Here is a 17457-nt window from a genome sequence, read left to right as displayed (position 1 = left end):
ATTATGACTAACATGGCCAAAAATAGCAGTGAACCTGCATGTCCCTCTCTTCTGAGCAGCAACACTATCCCAGAACAGAACTCCCACTGACACAAGGACGGGTCCATCACAGCAGACTCACTTTCCTGTGCCACCACAGCCCAGTCCCAGTGACAAAGCCCAGAGCTGCAGTGAGGACAGGCCTGGAAGAGGCTGCCCAAGTCAGCTGGGCGTGCTGGGAGACCTGGGCTAAACAAAGCTTCTCACAGGCAGCAGCTGGAGGACCTTGTTTAACTCCCTAGGAAAACATGCTTGAGAGAAAGACTTCCAATGGGATATCAAACACACACATCTGTGCTGGCAGAGTTTGACTTGTTTGACCAAGTCATTGTGCTGAATTACACACCTGATTGTGTGCTACCATATTCTTTCAGGCTACAATAAATAATGAGAAATCATGTCAGACTCTACCTTACATTTTCATAAGATAATTATTTTTAAAAAAATTGGGTTATTAGAAATCTCCAATACAACATAACCTTCAACAAGCATTTTTCAGAAAACTGAACAAAATAAAAGCCAAAATGAGGCAAAATAAATTTTTTACTCAAATTTCCTTTGGATGATTGGGAGAGAAATTTTCTAAAATAGTCTATGTGGTCAAACAATTGACAAGCATAGATTATATCTAGAATGTATGGTACTTGTACGTGATACCTTTATTTTTAGATTAGAATTAATTAGATTTGGATATTCTGCTCGAAATTAAATTAGCAGGATTATATCTTCTCTCTTTGTAGCACTAAGCATCTAAAAGAGACTCTGAATTGAACTGTTTCTCCTCTGTACAGTCACTGGATTTTTGCTCCATTGAATTTTCTAGTTTCAAAATGAAGCTTCTGACATCTGTCCCTGTATCATCTCCTGGGTTTCTTATAACCCCACAGGCAATGTGAAAAAAACCAAGCAAACCACCAAAAGAGAAAACTAATGGCTCCAAAAGAAAACAATTGCTTTCTAATTTAACTCTGCTTGTTCTCATATCAGATGTGCTCCATTGCTGCACAGATGACTCTTCCTCTCTCAAACCTCAAACTCCCCCAAATGGCTTCTCTGGAAGGACAGCCTGAAAAGCAATCAGAATTTTCTTTGCTTCCTACAAAAAATAGCAACATGGGTTCTGGAACTGAAATGCAGCTGGCAATTGAATCAAAATGAAAATGGCTTTGCACTACTGCAGTGGTGAAAGTTGCTAAAAAATAATAATAATAAAAGTACAAAACTTAAAAAAAAGAAATGCCAGCCACATCTGTTTCAGATTTTCAGGGGTGGGGAGGGGTGGGTATGATATAAGGTACTTTTTGGCAACTCAGTTGCAGCTGGGTTCCTGAATAGTGACCTATTATATAGACCTTCAATTGTAATTCCTCCTTCTCTCCTTTCTCTAGAGAAGTGCTTCTGGGGAAAAACAAAACAAAAGCCTCTTCCTTGATTAATAAACTTTACCAACAAATAAAACCTAAAATCATGTAAAGTTACCAAATGCTCAAGTCATGTCTACAGGGCTGTCTTTTAGGGTATTTTTAAATTAATTCTTGAGAGGTACCAAAAGTAGTGTATTACTCACACACCATTACGGACATCACCACAACTAGTGAAGGGTTATTCTTTTAAAACACAGACATAGTTAGCAAAAGTTAAACTTGATTTGAAATGTTTACACCCTTGACAGAATAATTAAAACACAAGTTATTGATTTAAATTAGACCTTAGGGTGAAATGATTGAAAGTAGATACCATCTGTCCACCACAGTCTTAAATGACAGCATTAATTGGAGTACAGTTTAGGTCTCAGCTGTAACATTTCGTTTACTGAGACCTATTAACAGATGTTCATATTAAACTATTAGGGCAGTCTGAAAGCTATGGTGAAACTTGTTCTACAAGTCTAACATCTATCACATGTGTTTCATATATTGCTCAAGTAACACAGACATTATTTAAAAAAAATAAAACAAACAAAAAACCCAAAACAAAACCAAACCAACAAACAACCAAAAAAGCCCCACAACCAAAACCAACCATCCAAAATGCAAAGCAACATTAAAAAACCCAACAAACATCTAAAAACATGTGGAGACCATGTTTATTAGTTTATATATAGAAAAAAATATTTATTTATAATAACAATAATTTATTTCTTATTTAGTTTGTTATTTAGGGATTTTTTTCTCCATTTTTTAGACCATATGGAGACAAGTTAGCCAACCTACACAATGAGGAAGGACCAACAATACCACCAACAACATTCTGCATTCTACCTCATCTACATGAAATAAAAGCCACATGGATATCCAAGGCCATATGTTCCACACTGGTGTTCCAAGGCTTTATTGTCTCAGCAAGAAAAAAATGAGTAAGGGAAGGTATACTGGTCAGAAGTCAAGAATCAAAACTGTTGCAAGACAACAGTTCAACTGCATGCAGTGGCTGACTCTTGTTTAAGCAAGACCACCAAACTTTCATGCTAAAATGCCCCAGAAAATACCAAAAATTATGATTTCAATAAAGGAGAAATATCAGTTACTACTTTGGAAGCACTTGTTCAAACATTAACAAAATTTAAAATGCTAGTGTCAAAGACCCAACTGTTTTTCTGATATTTGTATAAGAACTTCAAAAATCCTTTATGCTATAGTGGAATTACCCTGGCCATAAAACAAGGCCATGGCAAGACTGACATTTATCTGATGCTCACAGAAAAGCTAATGCCAACCACAGGTCCAATTTTGTGGGCAATCCTACCTAACAGCTTCCAAGGACTTATCATTTACTATTGTAATTGCAATAACTAAAGATTACACAAAAAACAGCCTCTTATGAAAGACAATTTTGAGGATATTTATTTGTGTTGTGGTTCTCTTCTACTGTTACTATTATGTGAGTAATAACAGCAGGTTTAAGTCCATAGCATGCAACTTGAGCATGCTAAATTATTTTTAATTAATTACTCATTAATTATGTGCTTAATCTCCAGCACACATGCACACACAGCCACTGTCAATCCACAGGCACAGCATGAGCAATCCTACTCATGTCCAGCAGGATGGCACATGCTGATCTGATTCAGCACATCACAATCCACTGCTGTGGCTCCCCTGCCACTGCTCTACACTTAGTCAACATTTGCTTGGAAAACAGCTCTCTGTTTTGCAACCTCCTCAGCCAGCACAGCCCAGACTGCAAATGTGCTGTGAGCTGATGTGAAGCATCCAAGGTGACATGTCAAGGTCTGCCTCTGCACCACCTGTGTTTGGTACAGCCATAGTTACAGCAGCACACACAGCCAGGAAAATAAAGCCAGGGTAGTAAAAGTCACCATCCACATCATTATCTCTCAGCTTGCACACTTCAGTATTAAAGTTTACCAGGCTTTGACTCCTGGAAGGATGAAGATTATAGTTTTAGAAGAGGAAAGAATTCAAAAAGTAAAACAAATTCCAGTAAGGTTTCAAAAACCATAAATGTGTATGCAGATGGGAGCAGTGGTTGCTTTCACACTGAAGGAAAAGAATGTCAATAATCTTCATTCATTTCTCACTCTTCAAATACTTGATTGTTTGGAAGCCAGCATTCTCCATCTAATATGTATTGTCCAGGGACTGCCCAAATACAAGGTTTATTTTGATGGGTTGTTCTTGGAGCTGTAAACATTCATGCTTTATACAACATACAAATCCTACACTGAAAGCAAAGGATTGATTTGACAAAGAGAAAACTAGGGCAGTCTAGAGGACAGCTCATCAGAACTTTATTAATAGCATCCTGGATTATGCAGAAGATTGTGAGCTATAAAATCCTCTATGCCTAAGCTCTAGTAACTTCAAAGAAGAAATCCTTCTATTTAACTAAGTAACTGGAAGCTGTGCAAAAGATGTTGACATTTGACAATTTTTTCCTTTCCCATCCCCACAATGCTTTGAGATGGTTACATAGAACATGATGCTCTTAAAGGAGCCCTCAGAACTCAAGGGGGGAGGAAGGGGACATTAAGAAGCTACTGAGTTTATAAAATCCCCAGGTTCTAAAAATGTCAGTTCACTGGTTCAAATCTTAATACAGACAAAAAGTTTAATTAACCACCTGATCACATACAGACACAGCTGATGAAGTAACAAAAAACAACAACAAAACATTAAAGTTCATAAAAGGTACATGATGGCAACACCTCTCGGAAAAACTGTTCTTTGCTCTTATTCCAGATTCAGTGACACACAATTTTTTTTCCAAGGTTCTACACATATACAGACAAAAAGTGCTCAGTGTACCCAGACACATTGAAACATTAGCAGATCTTTAACCCTTCAAAATAAACTAATTCTATTGCCTACTCAATAAAACCCTTTTTTACAATTAACTCATACTCTGAGTACTGTCTTCCTCATAACATGTCAGCCCCCAAACTGGAATGAGCTAGCCAAGCCTGCTGGCTGTTAAATGACTGAAAAAGCATGCTCAGTGAAGAACTCCTTATTCTTGACATATTTCTGCTACAAGTTTCCCAGCGTATGTATACCAGAAAGCTGATATTCCAAAAAACACCTACTCCACTCAGTGTAAATCCAAACCCCTCTCCTCGCAGAAGCATAAGAATAGCTGAGATATTTTTCCTCTCCTCATTTCTGCTCTCCAGCCAAGTATTCAGAGCTATTTCTCTTTCCTCTCTCGTTTTCCAAACACCAAATACTTCATCCACTGTCTTTTTTCTCTTCCCACAACAAAACCCATGAAGTCTAAGCAACTTCTTTGCTTTCTTTTCTCAACACAGAGATGAGACCTTCCCCCCTCAGCCCCACAGAAAAATTGCTGGACAAAGTGGGAATAGGCACTCAACAGGAAACTCTGAAACATGGATGTGGGCACTTCACCAGGATGCAAGTAGGTTACAAGCAACATATATACACTGCAAGCTCCTTAATGCTTTCCAGGCAAGCAGGTGTCAAGACACTTGAAAACACTATTGAAGACGAAATGAAAATGCTACATTTCCTTTCTGTTTACCTGCAGTCATCAAAAGTTGACCCTGGAGATGAAAGTGCAAGTTGCTTGCGCAGCTCGTCCCTCTCTCGAGTCACCTGACGGAGCTGGTATAAAATAGTCTCCAGCTTCTCGCTCATTTGTCTCGTGTCTATCACAGGTGGTGGAGATGATGCTTTACCAGTCGTACCTGATGAAGAGAGAAATACCTGGCAGTGAGCAAATGCCTCAAAACAACAATACAACTTCACTAAAGAAATTAACGCTAATTTTAAAAAAATCCTGTATTTCCGTCTGCAGAATCCTGTTCAAAAAGAAAGCAATTCATCTAAGTTTTCATCAGTGAGTTGAAAGAAGAGTATCTCCAGTCAGATCCCATGCTAGCAGAATGCCCCTGTGTTGCAAGTTCAGTTTGCATGGGTAGGTTCCTTGCTTACTCAGGAATTTACAAGCAGCTTAAAAGGCAAGTTGGCAGCTACAATTGCAAAGACCTCAGAAACTGACATACTGACAGGAGTCATAGGTAAAAATGTTATTTAAAATAAGGAACAATGTCCATGCTTAAAAAAAAACCAAAAAACATGTAAAATTCACCCACATCAACTTATTCCAGTGATAGTAAAGAAACTGCTACAGTGCAGGGGCTCTTTTTCTTTTTCTAGCAGCACAGAAATACCATTCTGTCATGGGCTACAGACAACTTTACCTGCAATTCTATGCTTCCACACATTACCATTTTTCAGTCTAGTATGTGAAGTTAAGGATTTCACTGACCAATAAATCATGAAAACTGGGCTTCATTTTTAACAACATTGGCTAACACATATTACATATGTGTTACATATGCATATTACAATCATTGCAACTGGACTACACATCATGTTTCCTCTAAGGGGCAGTCATACATTTAAGTGGGACTTTTTAATTCTCAGCTTTCCTAATATCAGAGCTGAACAATGATGGCTACTGTCCTCTCAGACAACTGTGAGAGCACAACGTTTCCTTCCCAAGAGAGGAGAGGCTGGTATATCACTTCCTAACAACTGCTGACAAATAATTCAACTCTAATTTTAGTTCTTCTCATTTAAAATTAAGCTGTAAATGTAGTTTTGCTCACATGTCTCACAGACACATATGAGCAGACTCAAAGATCCAGGTCACAGATGTGAAAGTTAAAGGCTTAAACGTATGCAGGTGATTACTTTCTACCCAGAAGAGAAATTTTAAAAATAGTTTGCAAAATTATACAACTGAAACAAGTTGCTGACATATGTATTAACTTGTTAGGATGCATCTTTATTCGGCCTATTTTTAGTTAATTAAGCAACAAAAGAAAATGCTCTCCACTCATTGTCTTTCAAAGAAAGAAACTCCAAATTATTTCACTGGATCAAATGCTAATGAATTGCAAGGATTGCCTTTTAATCCCTAAACACAATTCATGAAGGTATTGCAGAATGTAAAAACCCATTCCAACTTTTCAGCAAAACTACCTGAGCTTTGAAGTTGCCACACCAAAATAACTGCAGCGTCAGGGCTATCCCATGTACAGCATCTACAATAACAGGATCCCTGCTCTTATACCTTCCAGCTGCTACTGCAATGAGAATTTATGAGCACAGACTTTTTAATCTGTTGGCTGTTGCCTAATAATGGATGCAAATGCTCTAATAGCAAACTGAAAAAACAGAAATTGCAGGAAGAATGTGCATTCTGTGTGAAAAAGACACAAACACGCATCACTCTGAAGAATTTTCAATGGAGGCTGCTTTTCCTACCACTTTGTTTCACTCCTGCAATCCAGACAAAGCCCCTTCATCCATAAGGACATGGATTTCACACTTCCAACATGGAGTTATCCTTTCTTTTACATGAGAAATATTCTACAATTTTTTACGGCAAGAAACCAGTAATACATGATACAGGGGATACAGAGAATAAATGAAGGAAGATAGATCCAAAAAGCCAGAATATGTATTAATCTGAAAGAGTTTGGACTCATCAATGAAAAAAGGAATTTCATAAACAAACTAAAAGGTAAAGGCAGACAAATCAAATTCAGGTACCTGGAAGCTGCATGGTCTTTGATAAATTCAGTGGCAACCTGCACATCATCTCACTTGAGCTGACACATCAGAGGATGTGCAACATGGAAAAAATCCCTTTCTCATCCTTACAGAGAAGTTCAAAAGCTTATGTCATCCTGGGGCTGCTTGCAAGCAAAACAGATGAACAGGATGCAAGAGGTCAAGAGGAAGGAGGAAATGAATCAGGAAGGCTGCTGTGCTTTCCAGGAGGAAAGGGCACCGGATCTACAATGTCCATCTCTGTGCTAACCCCGCAGCAGTCCCATTGACAATGTCTGTGACAAAAGACCTAGACAGGCACCCAACAGCTGCCCTGGGGATTTTTAAGCACTGTAAAAGCAGGCCAGAGATCTACCTCTGCTCCTCAGCCTCCCTCAACAGCTTTAACAGCATCCAAGTGACAATATTCTCCAGGCAAGAACATTTGTGCACAGCCCCAAAACTGTGCCAAGAAAGAAAAGTCAGCTTTAAATAAAGACGGGCTAATTAGCCTTAGGAAAGAAGCTTGTTTCACAATTGTGAAACCATTTGTCTTAGTACCAAAAGGGGTTATTTTTCATTAACTTGTCAATTTTTACATCAACTTTCATCTCTAATGCAATCATATTTTTGACACATGTACACCTGTTAAGTGCTGTAAAAACACAGATCAATATAATCCAGTTCTGCCCACCCCTATCCTTAGTAGAAGACCAAAAATTTACCTCTGCTTTACTTCCTAACATTTCTATTTTCAATAGCTGTACAAAAGGTCTTCTAAAGCTTAAATGAGATTTCTGAATGCTCAAAAAATAAACACACATATTCAGTAAAACCCTTTTTCACCAGAAAAATTCCTGTCTTGGTTTCTTTCAAAGGAGCTTTTATAGCTGAATGCTAAAATCCTTTTATTGCATCTGACATCTTGATGCAGCAGAAGGAAAGTGACCTGTGCTTCCAGCTTCGTATTCTTTTTCCATCTGACTGCATATTTTACACAAAAGCACTTCCTTTTTGTACTTCAACCAGTCAAATGGATCTTAAAATGCACAAGCCCAAAGGCTAAACCTCCATTACCCAAAATATGCCACCTTTCAGTAACTCACCTTCTTTCTCAGACAACCTGGATATCTGAAAAGGCATTTACTGCAGCATCTGCTTTGATGAGCTACACAACTGATTTCTGAAGTGAGCTGCACTTGTGTTGTGAGGACTGGGCCGCCTGGAAGGCACTCCCTGGGCAGGCTCCAGGTGAGTGGCACCCATGGGCTCCAGGTGAGCGGCACTCACAGGCTCCAGGTGAGCGGCACTCACGGGCTCCAGGTGAGCGGCACCCACGGGCTCCAGGTGAGCGGCACTCACGGGCTCCAGGTGAGCGGCACTCACGGGCTCCAGGTGAGCGGCACTCAGGGGCTCCAGGTGAGTGGCACCCATGGGCTCCAGGTGAGCGGCACTCACAGGCTCCAGGTGAGCGGCACTCACGGGCTCCAGGTGAGCGGCACTCACGGGCTCCAGGTGAGCGGCACTCAGGGGCTCCCGGTGAGCGGCACTCAGGGGCTCCAGGTGAGCGGCACCCATGGGCTCCAGGTGAGCGGCACTCACCGGCTCCAGGTGAGCGGCACTCACCGGCTCCAGGTGAGCGGCACTCGCCGGCTCCAGGTGAGCGGCACTCACGGGCTCCAGGTGAGCGGCACTCAGGGGCTCCAGGTGAGCGGCACTCACGGGCTCCAGGTGAGCGGCACTCAGGGGCTCCAGGTGAGCGGCACTCACGGGCTCCAGGTGAGCGGCACTCAGGGGCTCCAGGTGAGCGGCACTCAGGGGCTCCAGGTGAGCGGCACTCAGGGGCTCCAGGTGAGCGGCACTCAGGGGCTCCAGGTGAGCGGCACTCACGGGCTCCAGGTGAGCGGCACTCAGGGGCTCCAGGTGAGCGGCACTCACGGGCTCCAGGTGAGCGGCACTCAGGGGCTCCAGGTGAGCGGCACTCACCGGCTCCAGGTGAGCGGCACTCCCCAGCTCCTGGAGCAGCCCACAGCAGGGATGTGCCGTGTGGAGAGAACGCACCTCACCTGTCACACAGCACAGTCCCTAGGTCCTCAGCGTGCACTGACTGAATCCAAAGTGAGGTTTTGCATCACAGGTTGTATAAAATAAATGCCTTAAAAACAGGGAAAATCATATTTCCCTGTTATAGACCAAATGTTGGACTTCACAGAAACCACAATAATCCATTCCTGTAGCACATACTGAATATAATCCTTGATGATTACTCTAATCAACAATGACTGAAGAGATAATATGTCCACCCAGAAACTACTGCTTAAGAAGTTATCTCCATATGTGGGGAAGAGGTAGTATATTTCTTTGAAGAATTACAGAACACTTTAACAGAAACAGGGCTGCAAAACTTATTAAGCTGACCAAAATGTACTATAATGCCAAATGAGTATATTGTTGAGATAAGAAAATGGGCACCAAGCCATAAACAGCCAATTTTAAGAAATATCATTAACATATTTTGAGTTATAACAAACTCCTTGGTCTTTGAGAAATACACTTGTATGACAGATTCAACGAATTCAGAAGGCAATCTGTCACAAGCTAACAGAAGGCCTTAATTTTACAATGATTTTTCTTAAACTCAAATTTGTGGTCCTTCCTGCTTGAAAACAAACAGGAGACTACTCTTTGTACAGTCAAGCCTTTTACGTTGTTTTCTTTCATAAAAAAGAAAATCAACAGAGATATTCAGGATATTCTTTCTTCATGGCCTCATAAGTCATGACATAAAATGTTAAAAAATACTTGCATGGCATATTGCAAAGAACGATCAACAGGGTTTCTCCCTAAGCTAGGGAAGGTGTCCAGAGTAAAGACTTATGCCTGATGTAGGAAAATGCATTCTAAAATATTTACTTTCTTTCAATAATTTATGAGCACAAGAAGAGGGTTACATTCTACATTACATTCTAGTTGTCATTTAGATACATTTCTTCAGATGTATCTTTTGAAGTGATCATGAAACAGCAGAGAGCAGAGAACAGAGTCGCAGGTGAAGTAAAACATGAGGAAAAAAAAGCAGCAGTACACTGAGGAAAGAAAAATGAGAGGTAGAATAATGTACTATAGAAACTGTTTCATCTGATGGACAGAAAACCTAATAGATTATGAAAGCAGTAACAACCATGTAACATGCAAGGACAAAAGGATGGGTATAGCATTTCAGTATATTGTTTTAATTCAGAATGCAAAAACCTGAACAAAGCCATCAGCATCTGAAATAAACTTTCAACTTCAGTAAATTTAAAACTATAGAAGGAACTGAGCAGTGGTTCTAGGAAGGTCAACATAAAAAGAAATCTTGAGCCTAATACTAAAAAATAGCAGAGGAGATGTGGGACAGCAGGGGAAAGGCAGACTCATCAGTTTGAGAAGTCCCTGCAGAAGTTTGCTGAGCTGAAATACAACTGAGTAAAATCTGTTACCATGACCAAGGCATGTACAGCTGAAGCCTCTGGGTTTGAATTTACAGAAGCTCCCTGGCTCAAACCCTACTTTTGTCAGGCTTAAAACTGTGTACTGAAAGTACAGCCCACATTGAAGTGTCCACACTGAACCCAAAGGGGACAGTGACTATGGGCACCAGCTGCACACCAACCAAGGGGACAAGCCTCCTCCAGCACTCCATCCTTCACATCTTCTCCTGTAGGCATTGTGAGCACTAACTCATCACATCAACTTCACAGCTCCAGCAGAAAACCACTGTCACCAAAAGGATTCCTTAAATGCACAGACTGAGACAGGGGCTCAAGGAGCAGTGACAGATCCCATGCTCCAGAGGTGCTCTCTGGAGTGTAGGAGATGGGTATTCACATACACTATTTCCATTCTAATCACTCTACACCAACCAAATCATCACAAATTCCTACACGAAGCTGCCAAATGTTAAGAAGATACCATAACAAGCAAAATACTATGAAGTGGTCAGCTCTATTATTACTGGTTCTCTCACCCCCAAAACCCCATTGTCCCTTCTTCAAAACTGTATCAGTATAAATGAGCAAAGTTAACTCTTTTATGGTTATGTTCCTTTGTTTTTGAAACGGCATGATGTCCATGGAGTAAACTCAAGTACCTTTGAAGAGAAAGAACCCTGTGCATGACTAATGCAGAACTGCAACTGCCTGAAAATGGACACCAAAGAAGACAGCAATAACACAAAGTCATTCAGAATGGTTATTACTTAAGAGGAGATGTTTATTAACATGCACACTGAAAGTCACCTAGAGATTACGGATCAATCCTAGAGACAATTACATGATTCACAAACAGTAAAATCAGAGAACAAAGTTTACTTTAAGTGCGTGGAAGAGCGTTTATTTCCAAGTTAAAAGTCTTGTTTTAAGCAAACTAAATGGGTAGTTTACGACATAGGAAATAAAGCTAGATGAAGAGTTTTAATTGAATCATTCAGAGCAAATTTTACAGGAAAATACTTCTGAAGAGAAAGAGTGATTAGTGAGGAGGCAGAACATGGAAGGCACTTACTGCTGTAGAGAAAAGGACTATATGTGTCCTTTTATAGGATCCTTTTACTAGTACTAGGAACACTACCAGTACACCACATCCTTTTACAGGACCTTTCCTTATTCATTCATGGCCTTTCAGCAAGTGTAATATTGTCACTTCTTCCTTGGGCAAGAAATACAATGAGAGACTACCAGAGGCTGTCAGGGAAAATAAATAACTCTTTCAGACAAGGATAGAGTGTTTATTTTTGACTGAAAGAGCATCATAAGCCACACCTGCAACTAAACAGTTCCGGTGAACAATGAAAACAATTACTTCGTTACATCCAGCTGCAGAAAGTATGAAGCAATATACTGAAATCACAACATGAAAGGACATAGTCAAAATGGCCAACATGAAAATGAGGAGTGAAAGACTAACATTGTTGGGAAGGAACTGATGGAAGGGTGGGAATGTTTGCTTTGGAGCAAGAATTAAGGCTCTCAGATTAAGCAACCTGAATTGCAATTAGTGAAAAACTATCTGTAAATAGCCTGTCAGGCTGATAAGCTAAAGAAGTGTTAAGTAAGGAAATACTGTCAGCTGAAGTCAAAGCTGGACAGATTGGTAGAGACAGATCTATGACCACCTGATGGCTGCAAGGAAAGGCGTAAAATTGTAGAGCCAGTGCTCACTACAGACTGCTATCCATGGCATGGGGCTTCAAACTAGATGATATTTAACATCCCTTCCAGCCCAAACCATTCTATGGCTCTGTGTAAGCTCCCAGAGCAAAATGTAGCAAAGTGATAAGAACAAAGAAGAATAAGAAAAAACACTCTGGATGAAGAAGTGATACCATTTGCAAAGAACTGAACAGTAACAGCCTGTTAAAAGAGAAAGGTTTCTCTGCTAATACACAATGTGGAATGAAGAGGCTACAAGATTGACAGCTATAATCAAAACAATGCAAAGAGGTCTCGCTCTAGAAAGAAGAAATTTATACACTTGAAAAAATAGAAGATCTTTTCCATTCAAAAATTCATCTAATTAGGAATTCAGTATCCTTTAAAAGAATGGAAGAGTATGCAATGCCTTCCTGTTAAAGGAATCCTATTGTGGAGGATCTTCTCAGAGTCACAGCCTGTCACCTGCATGCAAGCTGCTGTGTTCCATTAAAAAACATTTCCTAAAACCAAACCAGAACAAAATCCAAACATCTGTGCATTGAGAAGGGGAGGAAAAAACATTTTTAAAGCACTAAAGGAAAACTCTGAAGCTTCATTATGATACTAGGATAGGTAAAAAAATGGCTTGATTCTAGAAACCATAATCCTGTCACGACATCAAATGTCAAATTATTAAGTGCTCTATACAAACTGACACTTTTAAAAATACTTTTTTAAGAAGGAGTCTTGATTCTGTGTTCTAGTCCTCTCTGTTATCATGACTGGTCAAGTGGGAGGGAGACTTGCCAGGGACTGTCACATATAGCTGTGTTACTGGTTTCTATCCAATTCCTAAGTGACACTGTTGTTCCGTGCTTGGCACGACAGGCACTGAATATCCATAAATAATTGTTCTGATATCAGAGACACAGCACTATAGTTCTGTTCAGAGAGTTTGCTGGGCACAGGGAGTGGGCAGATGAAGGATGCTTTTATTTACACACAAAAATCTTTGTCATTGGCCGAGAGCAAAGAGAAAGGAAATACAGAGAAAGACCATGACAATTTAATGAGGATTTGTTCCTTTGAGGGGACAAAGCTGGGGCTGACAGACAGTGGTGTTATTACACCATTACAGCAGTTTATATTTTACCTCTTTTGGAAATAAACCATGAATATTTGCTCTCCATACCCTCAAAACTACCTGTTTTACATGCACGGCATGAATTTTATTAATACATCAGAAAGAAATGGAGGCAAGCAAAAGAGAAAAAAAAAACATTGCCATCTAAATTAATTTTGAACAATGAGGAAAATACATAAGAAAAACCTGCTGTCACTCTGCATTTTTATTTACATATAGAAATATGTATACATATACAGATACAAATGAATAAAAAGGCAATTTCTCCTCCAAGGCTGCTAACCTGCCATTACACAAGGGGGAAAACTGGCTTCCACTCAACTGTGTATGCTATCACGTGCCCTTGAGGATGGAAGTTCATTCTTCTTGCATCCCTCAGGCTCTGCAAGCCCCACAGAGGCAGGGAAAGAGAAAAAAGCTTGGATGACAACACAGTACTCAGAATAGACTAGCCCTAAGCTCATCTCTCAGTCACATTATGTAAATTGCATCACTCCTTGCTCTGCTCTTATATTGACATTACTGAAGACTGGGAGAACCCCAGAATATCCATTTGTTCCCCATACAGGAGCTGCTGGATAACTGTTCATTCATCCATGCTGCTGCTCTCCATGCTTGTTGCACTCTTGGCTTTCAATGACAGAATCAGAACTGCAAATACACCCAAGACTTGGGTACACCATGGGTTTACATAGTGATCAAATGATGTTGTCTTATCTCTCTTTTCAAAATCCTCACACTATGTTTTATTCATTGCACTGAGGCTGAGCCCATGTTTTCTCAGAACTATCTTTTAACAACAAGCTTAGTTCTATTTAAGATTAGTTCTTAGATCAGTCTTTTTCTGGAAAATAAGGCCATTGTTCTACATCTTAGCTTCATAAATTTACTCAAACCCAGGATAGCTGTAAAAAAGTATAGCAGCATCTCCATTTCACAACTTCCTGAGTTACTTGGAAGTATTTCAGAAAAAGATCATTTAATTAAAACTGCTGGCAGCAGAAACCATCTCTAACAATAGCTAGGGTAATTAAGGTTCAGGAAGAAAAGAAGAAGCACATGGACATACGAGTCTCTAGTTACATCTATGAACTATGGAGTCTAAAGACTACATATGAAAGATGGTATTATCTCGCCTAATTAGACGATGCTAAACTTAATTATCTGAAGATTTATCTGGGCGTAATAAGTGGCCCCAAAACCTTTTGCATTTCCCCTAAAGAGTCAAATGTGCCAATCTGTTTCTGAGCTACTCAACAAATAGAATCAAAACCAGTGTTTTGTACACAGCTATAATAAAATAGATCCCTTCTCTTTCCTGTGAGGAAGGTCCATGTGAGTGGGGAACTAAAAATACTCCTTTATATAGATGTGTGTGCACATAATACTATCCATGTCAAACTGAACATATTTGAAAGCTTGTGCTGTCTCCAGACCATGATGTGTTTACCCTTTTTCACTGGTGCATTCATTTCATAGGTTAAACTTACCATTTCTACTGCACAGAATTACCCTTGTGGAAATTATTTCGGTGAGATGGGGCAGAGTTGGGGGCAAGATGCATGTGAAATTCCTCAAATGCTACAGCATCGCAGTATTGGTTAGGATTCCATTCAAACAAGTCATATGAAGCCTTAAGGGAGCTGGCATGCCAGCAGACTTAGTTATGATAGTTTGTCATTCAAGGAATCAGTCAGTATTAAAATAATCTTTGAAGTGACTTACAGAGATGTCTATTAGTATATGTCAGTTATTAAGCAATTTTTCTACTGATACTGGATCACAAAAAATATTGTCTCTTGTAGAACAAGACGTGAGGCTGAGAAACAGTTGGAGCAAAAATCAGACTCGTTAATAGTAAGTCTGTAATCATACCATAAAATAAACATGCCAGCTTCAAACAAAGAATTCCCCTGGCTGTTACTCTCTTAAATATTAAATACCAAGCTCACATGAATAATTTGAATAAAACAAAATTACAGAGAATAGTAGATCACAATTTTTGTTTAATAGCAGGGCACTTAATTTTCAGGTCATAAAATAACTTTGATCACTGCAAACTCCAAAGACATAAATCAATTCTGAGGACAGCCTCTTATGTCAAGTGCACAGATCCAAATTCAGTATAAACTTCAGGATCTTAAAATACAAACAAAACATAGTTTATGGCAAGGAATGTAAAAAAAAAAAAAAAGTTAAACAAAATTAAGATTTAAGTGTGCCACTCCTTTTTAAAATGAGAAACATGGAACTAGACAGGACCACCTGCATTTCTCCTATCTGAGCCATCATTTCATCCAATTATCCCACAAATTAACTGGATTTCATTTTAGAATAACTACCCTCTTTAGAAGATGCCTTTCTGAGTCTGGTTGTCCTAAAAATTTAGGAACTTTTTTCTTTCTATTTCCAGTCCCCAGTTTATTAACAGCAAATTAAATCTACCCTTCCTTCAGGAAGTAGCATACAAGTGCGGTTTTGATTAAAATCAGACTAATTCACAGCTTCCAGTATTTTCAGTAGATAGTTCATTCAGGCCTAAAATCTTGTTCCTGCTTGCTGGAGTTAAAAGTTCAACTCAGTGACTACAACAGATGTCTACCCACATCCTTAAAAAGACAACTGACTTGCCTGATGCTGTTGGGGAAGTCTGCAGATGCCTGACACAACATTGGAACTTTAAATATGCAAGAGGCTGCATTCCCTATCCAGGGCAAATGACTTTTACACGGACTTCACAAAAGAAGTAAAAGTAAAGATGAGGAAAACTGACAGCTAATAGAGCTGCTCCATGATCACCTTGTGGACAAAACACCTCTAATAATGGTTCTTGTACCTCCCAAACTTTTTCTGAGTATTTTGTCTTTCCCAAGGATTTTAAAACCAGAGAAAATGAAGCAATTAATGATAACAGGAAAAAAATGCTAAAGCTTGTGGCCACTGTCAAAGGTTTAGAAGGCTATGGCCTTGGCTAACATTATTTATAACTTCTATGGTGCTTTTGACTCTGACCACGATTTTCACATTTACATAAATATATACCTACACATATACACATGCTTATATATATTTTCTTATGTCCAGACTCGTGTAAACACAATGCTGCCAAGTTTACACCATTTTACTAAGTAACACAGAGCATAGATACATCATTTAATATATCCAAATGTAGCAGATTTTACATGCAGCAACTGCAGCCAGCCGTGAAAAGGCTTAGCTTGCACTGCACAAAAGTACACTTGCTCCTGGTGAAGATGGATGGTTATATCTTATAGTTCAACTTCTTTGATTTTACGACCAGGATCCCTCTATCCTTCCCAGAGGCAACCTTAAAAACTTGTTCTCCCAGTTCCCAAAAGACACACTCATCAAGTTCTTATATTAATACTTTACTCACCAATGCTGCTCAGAGAACTGCTGCTTTCAGAGTCAGAAGGCATTATGGACAGCACACTGTAAGTAGACCCTAGAATCAGGAAAATAAACAGTATTAATTCCTCTCCCCCTTTTCCTCTCTCCAAACAAAGCAATGAATAATTTCCTAGATATTGTAGATGCCAAAAAGATTTACTAAAATTACTAAAATTATTCAAATTGCTAAATTAGAGAGAACACACATCACTGAAACATAAAAATCTAGCAGGCAAAGTATAATTTGTAAATGAACAGTGCACTGTGCACTAGGTAGAAAACCATTTTGGATAACATGGTAAAAATGAGCTCTGCAAAATATTAAATACGTTGGCTATTCCACACAGACTGAAAATACAGTTTCATGTCTATAACAAGAAGATTAGGAATGATACTAGGGACAAGCAGCAATCTATTTTGGTTTCTCATGTCTTTACATGTACCAGCTCCTAATTCATTGTGTAACTGATTTGTATTCTTATTCTCAGACTTCATTCAGACTTAAAAATTTCATTTAATTTGTAAATAAAATTTGCTTACATCAATTTGCAACTTTCAGTATCTGGTCTTAAAAGCAGCAAGTTTTCTCATTTATTAATAGATCATAGTGAAGCCCTTCATTTTAGCTATTTTAGAAGTACACAAG

At 39.3% G+C, this 17457-nt stretch overlaps 1 protein-coding gene across 5 annotated transcripts in view; it reads right to left on the bottom strand.

Annotated features, from left to right (window-relative positions):
• Positions 1 to 17457, bottom strand: part of DLG5 (discs large MAGUK scaffold protein 5) — a 97928-nt gene that overhangs the window by 45374 nt on the left and 35097 nt on the right. For all 5 annotated transcript variants that reach the window (XM_058841422.1, XM_058841418.1, XM_058841419.1 and 2 more), the window contains exons 2-3: positions 16798 to 16866; positions 5041 to 5206 (exon numbers count right to left, since the gene is read on the bottom strand). In XM_058841422.1, the coding sequence (XP_058697405.1) occupies positions 5041 to 5206; positions 16798 to 16866 (235 nt within the window). The remainder of the gene's footprint in view (positions 1 to 5040; positions 5207 to 16797; positions 16867 to 17457) is intronic.

The sequence above is a fragment of the Poecile atricapillus genome, chromosome 6 (assembly GCF_030490865.1).
Source record: "Poecile atricapillus isolate bPoeAtr1 chromosome 6, bPoeAtr1.hap1, whole genome shotgun sequence".
NCBI classification, from domain to species: domain Eukaryota; kingdom Metazoa; phylum Chordata; class Aves; order Passeriformes; family Paridae; genus Poecile; species Poecile atricapillus.
This window is presented reverse-complemented; position numbering and strand designations above follow the sequence as displayed.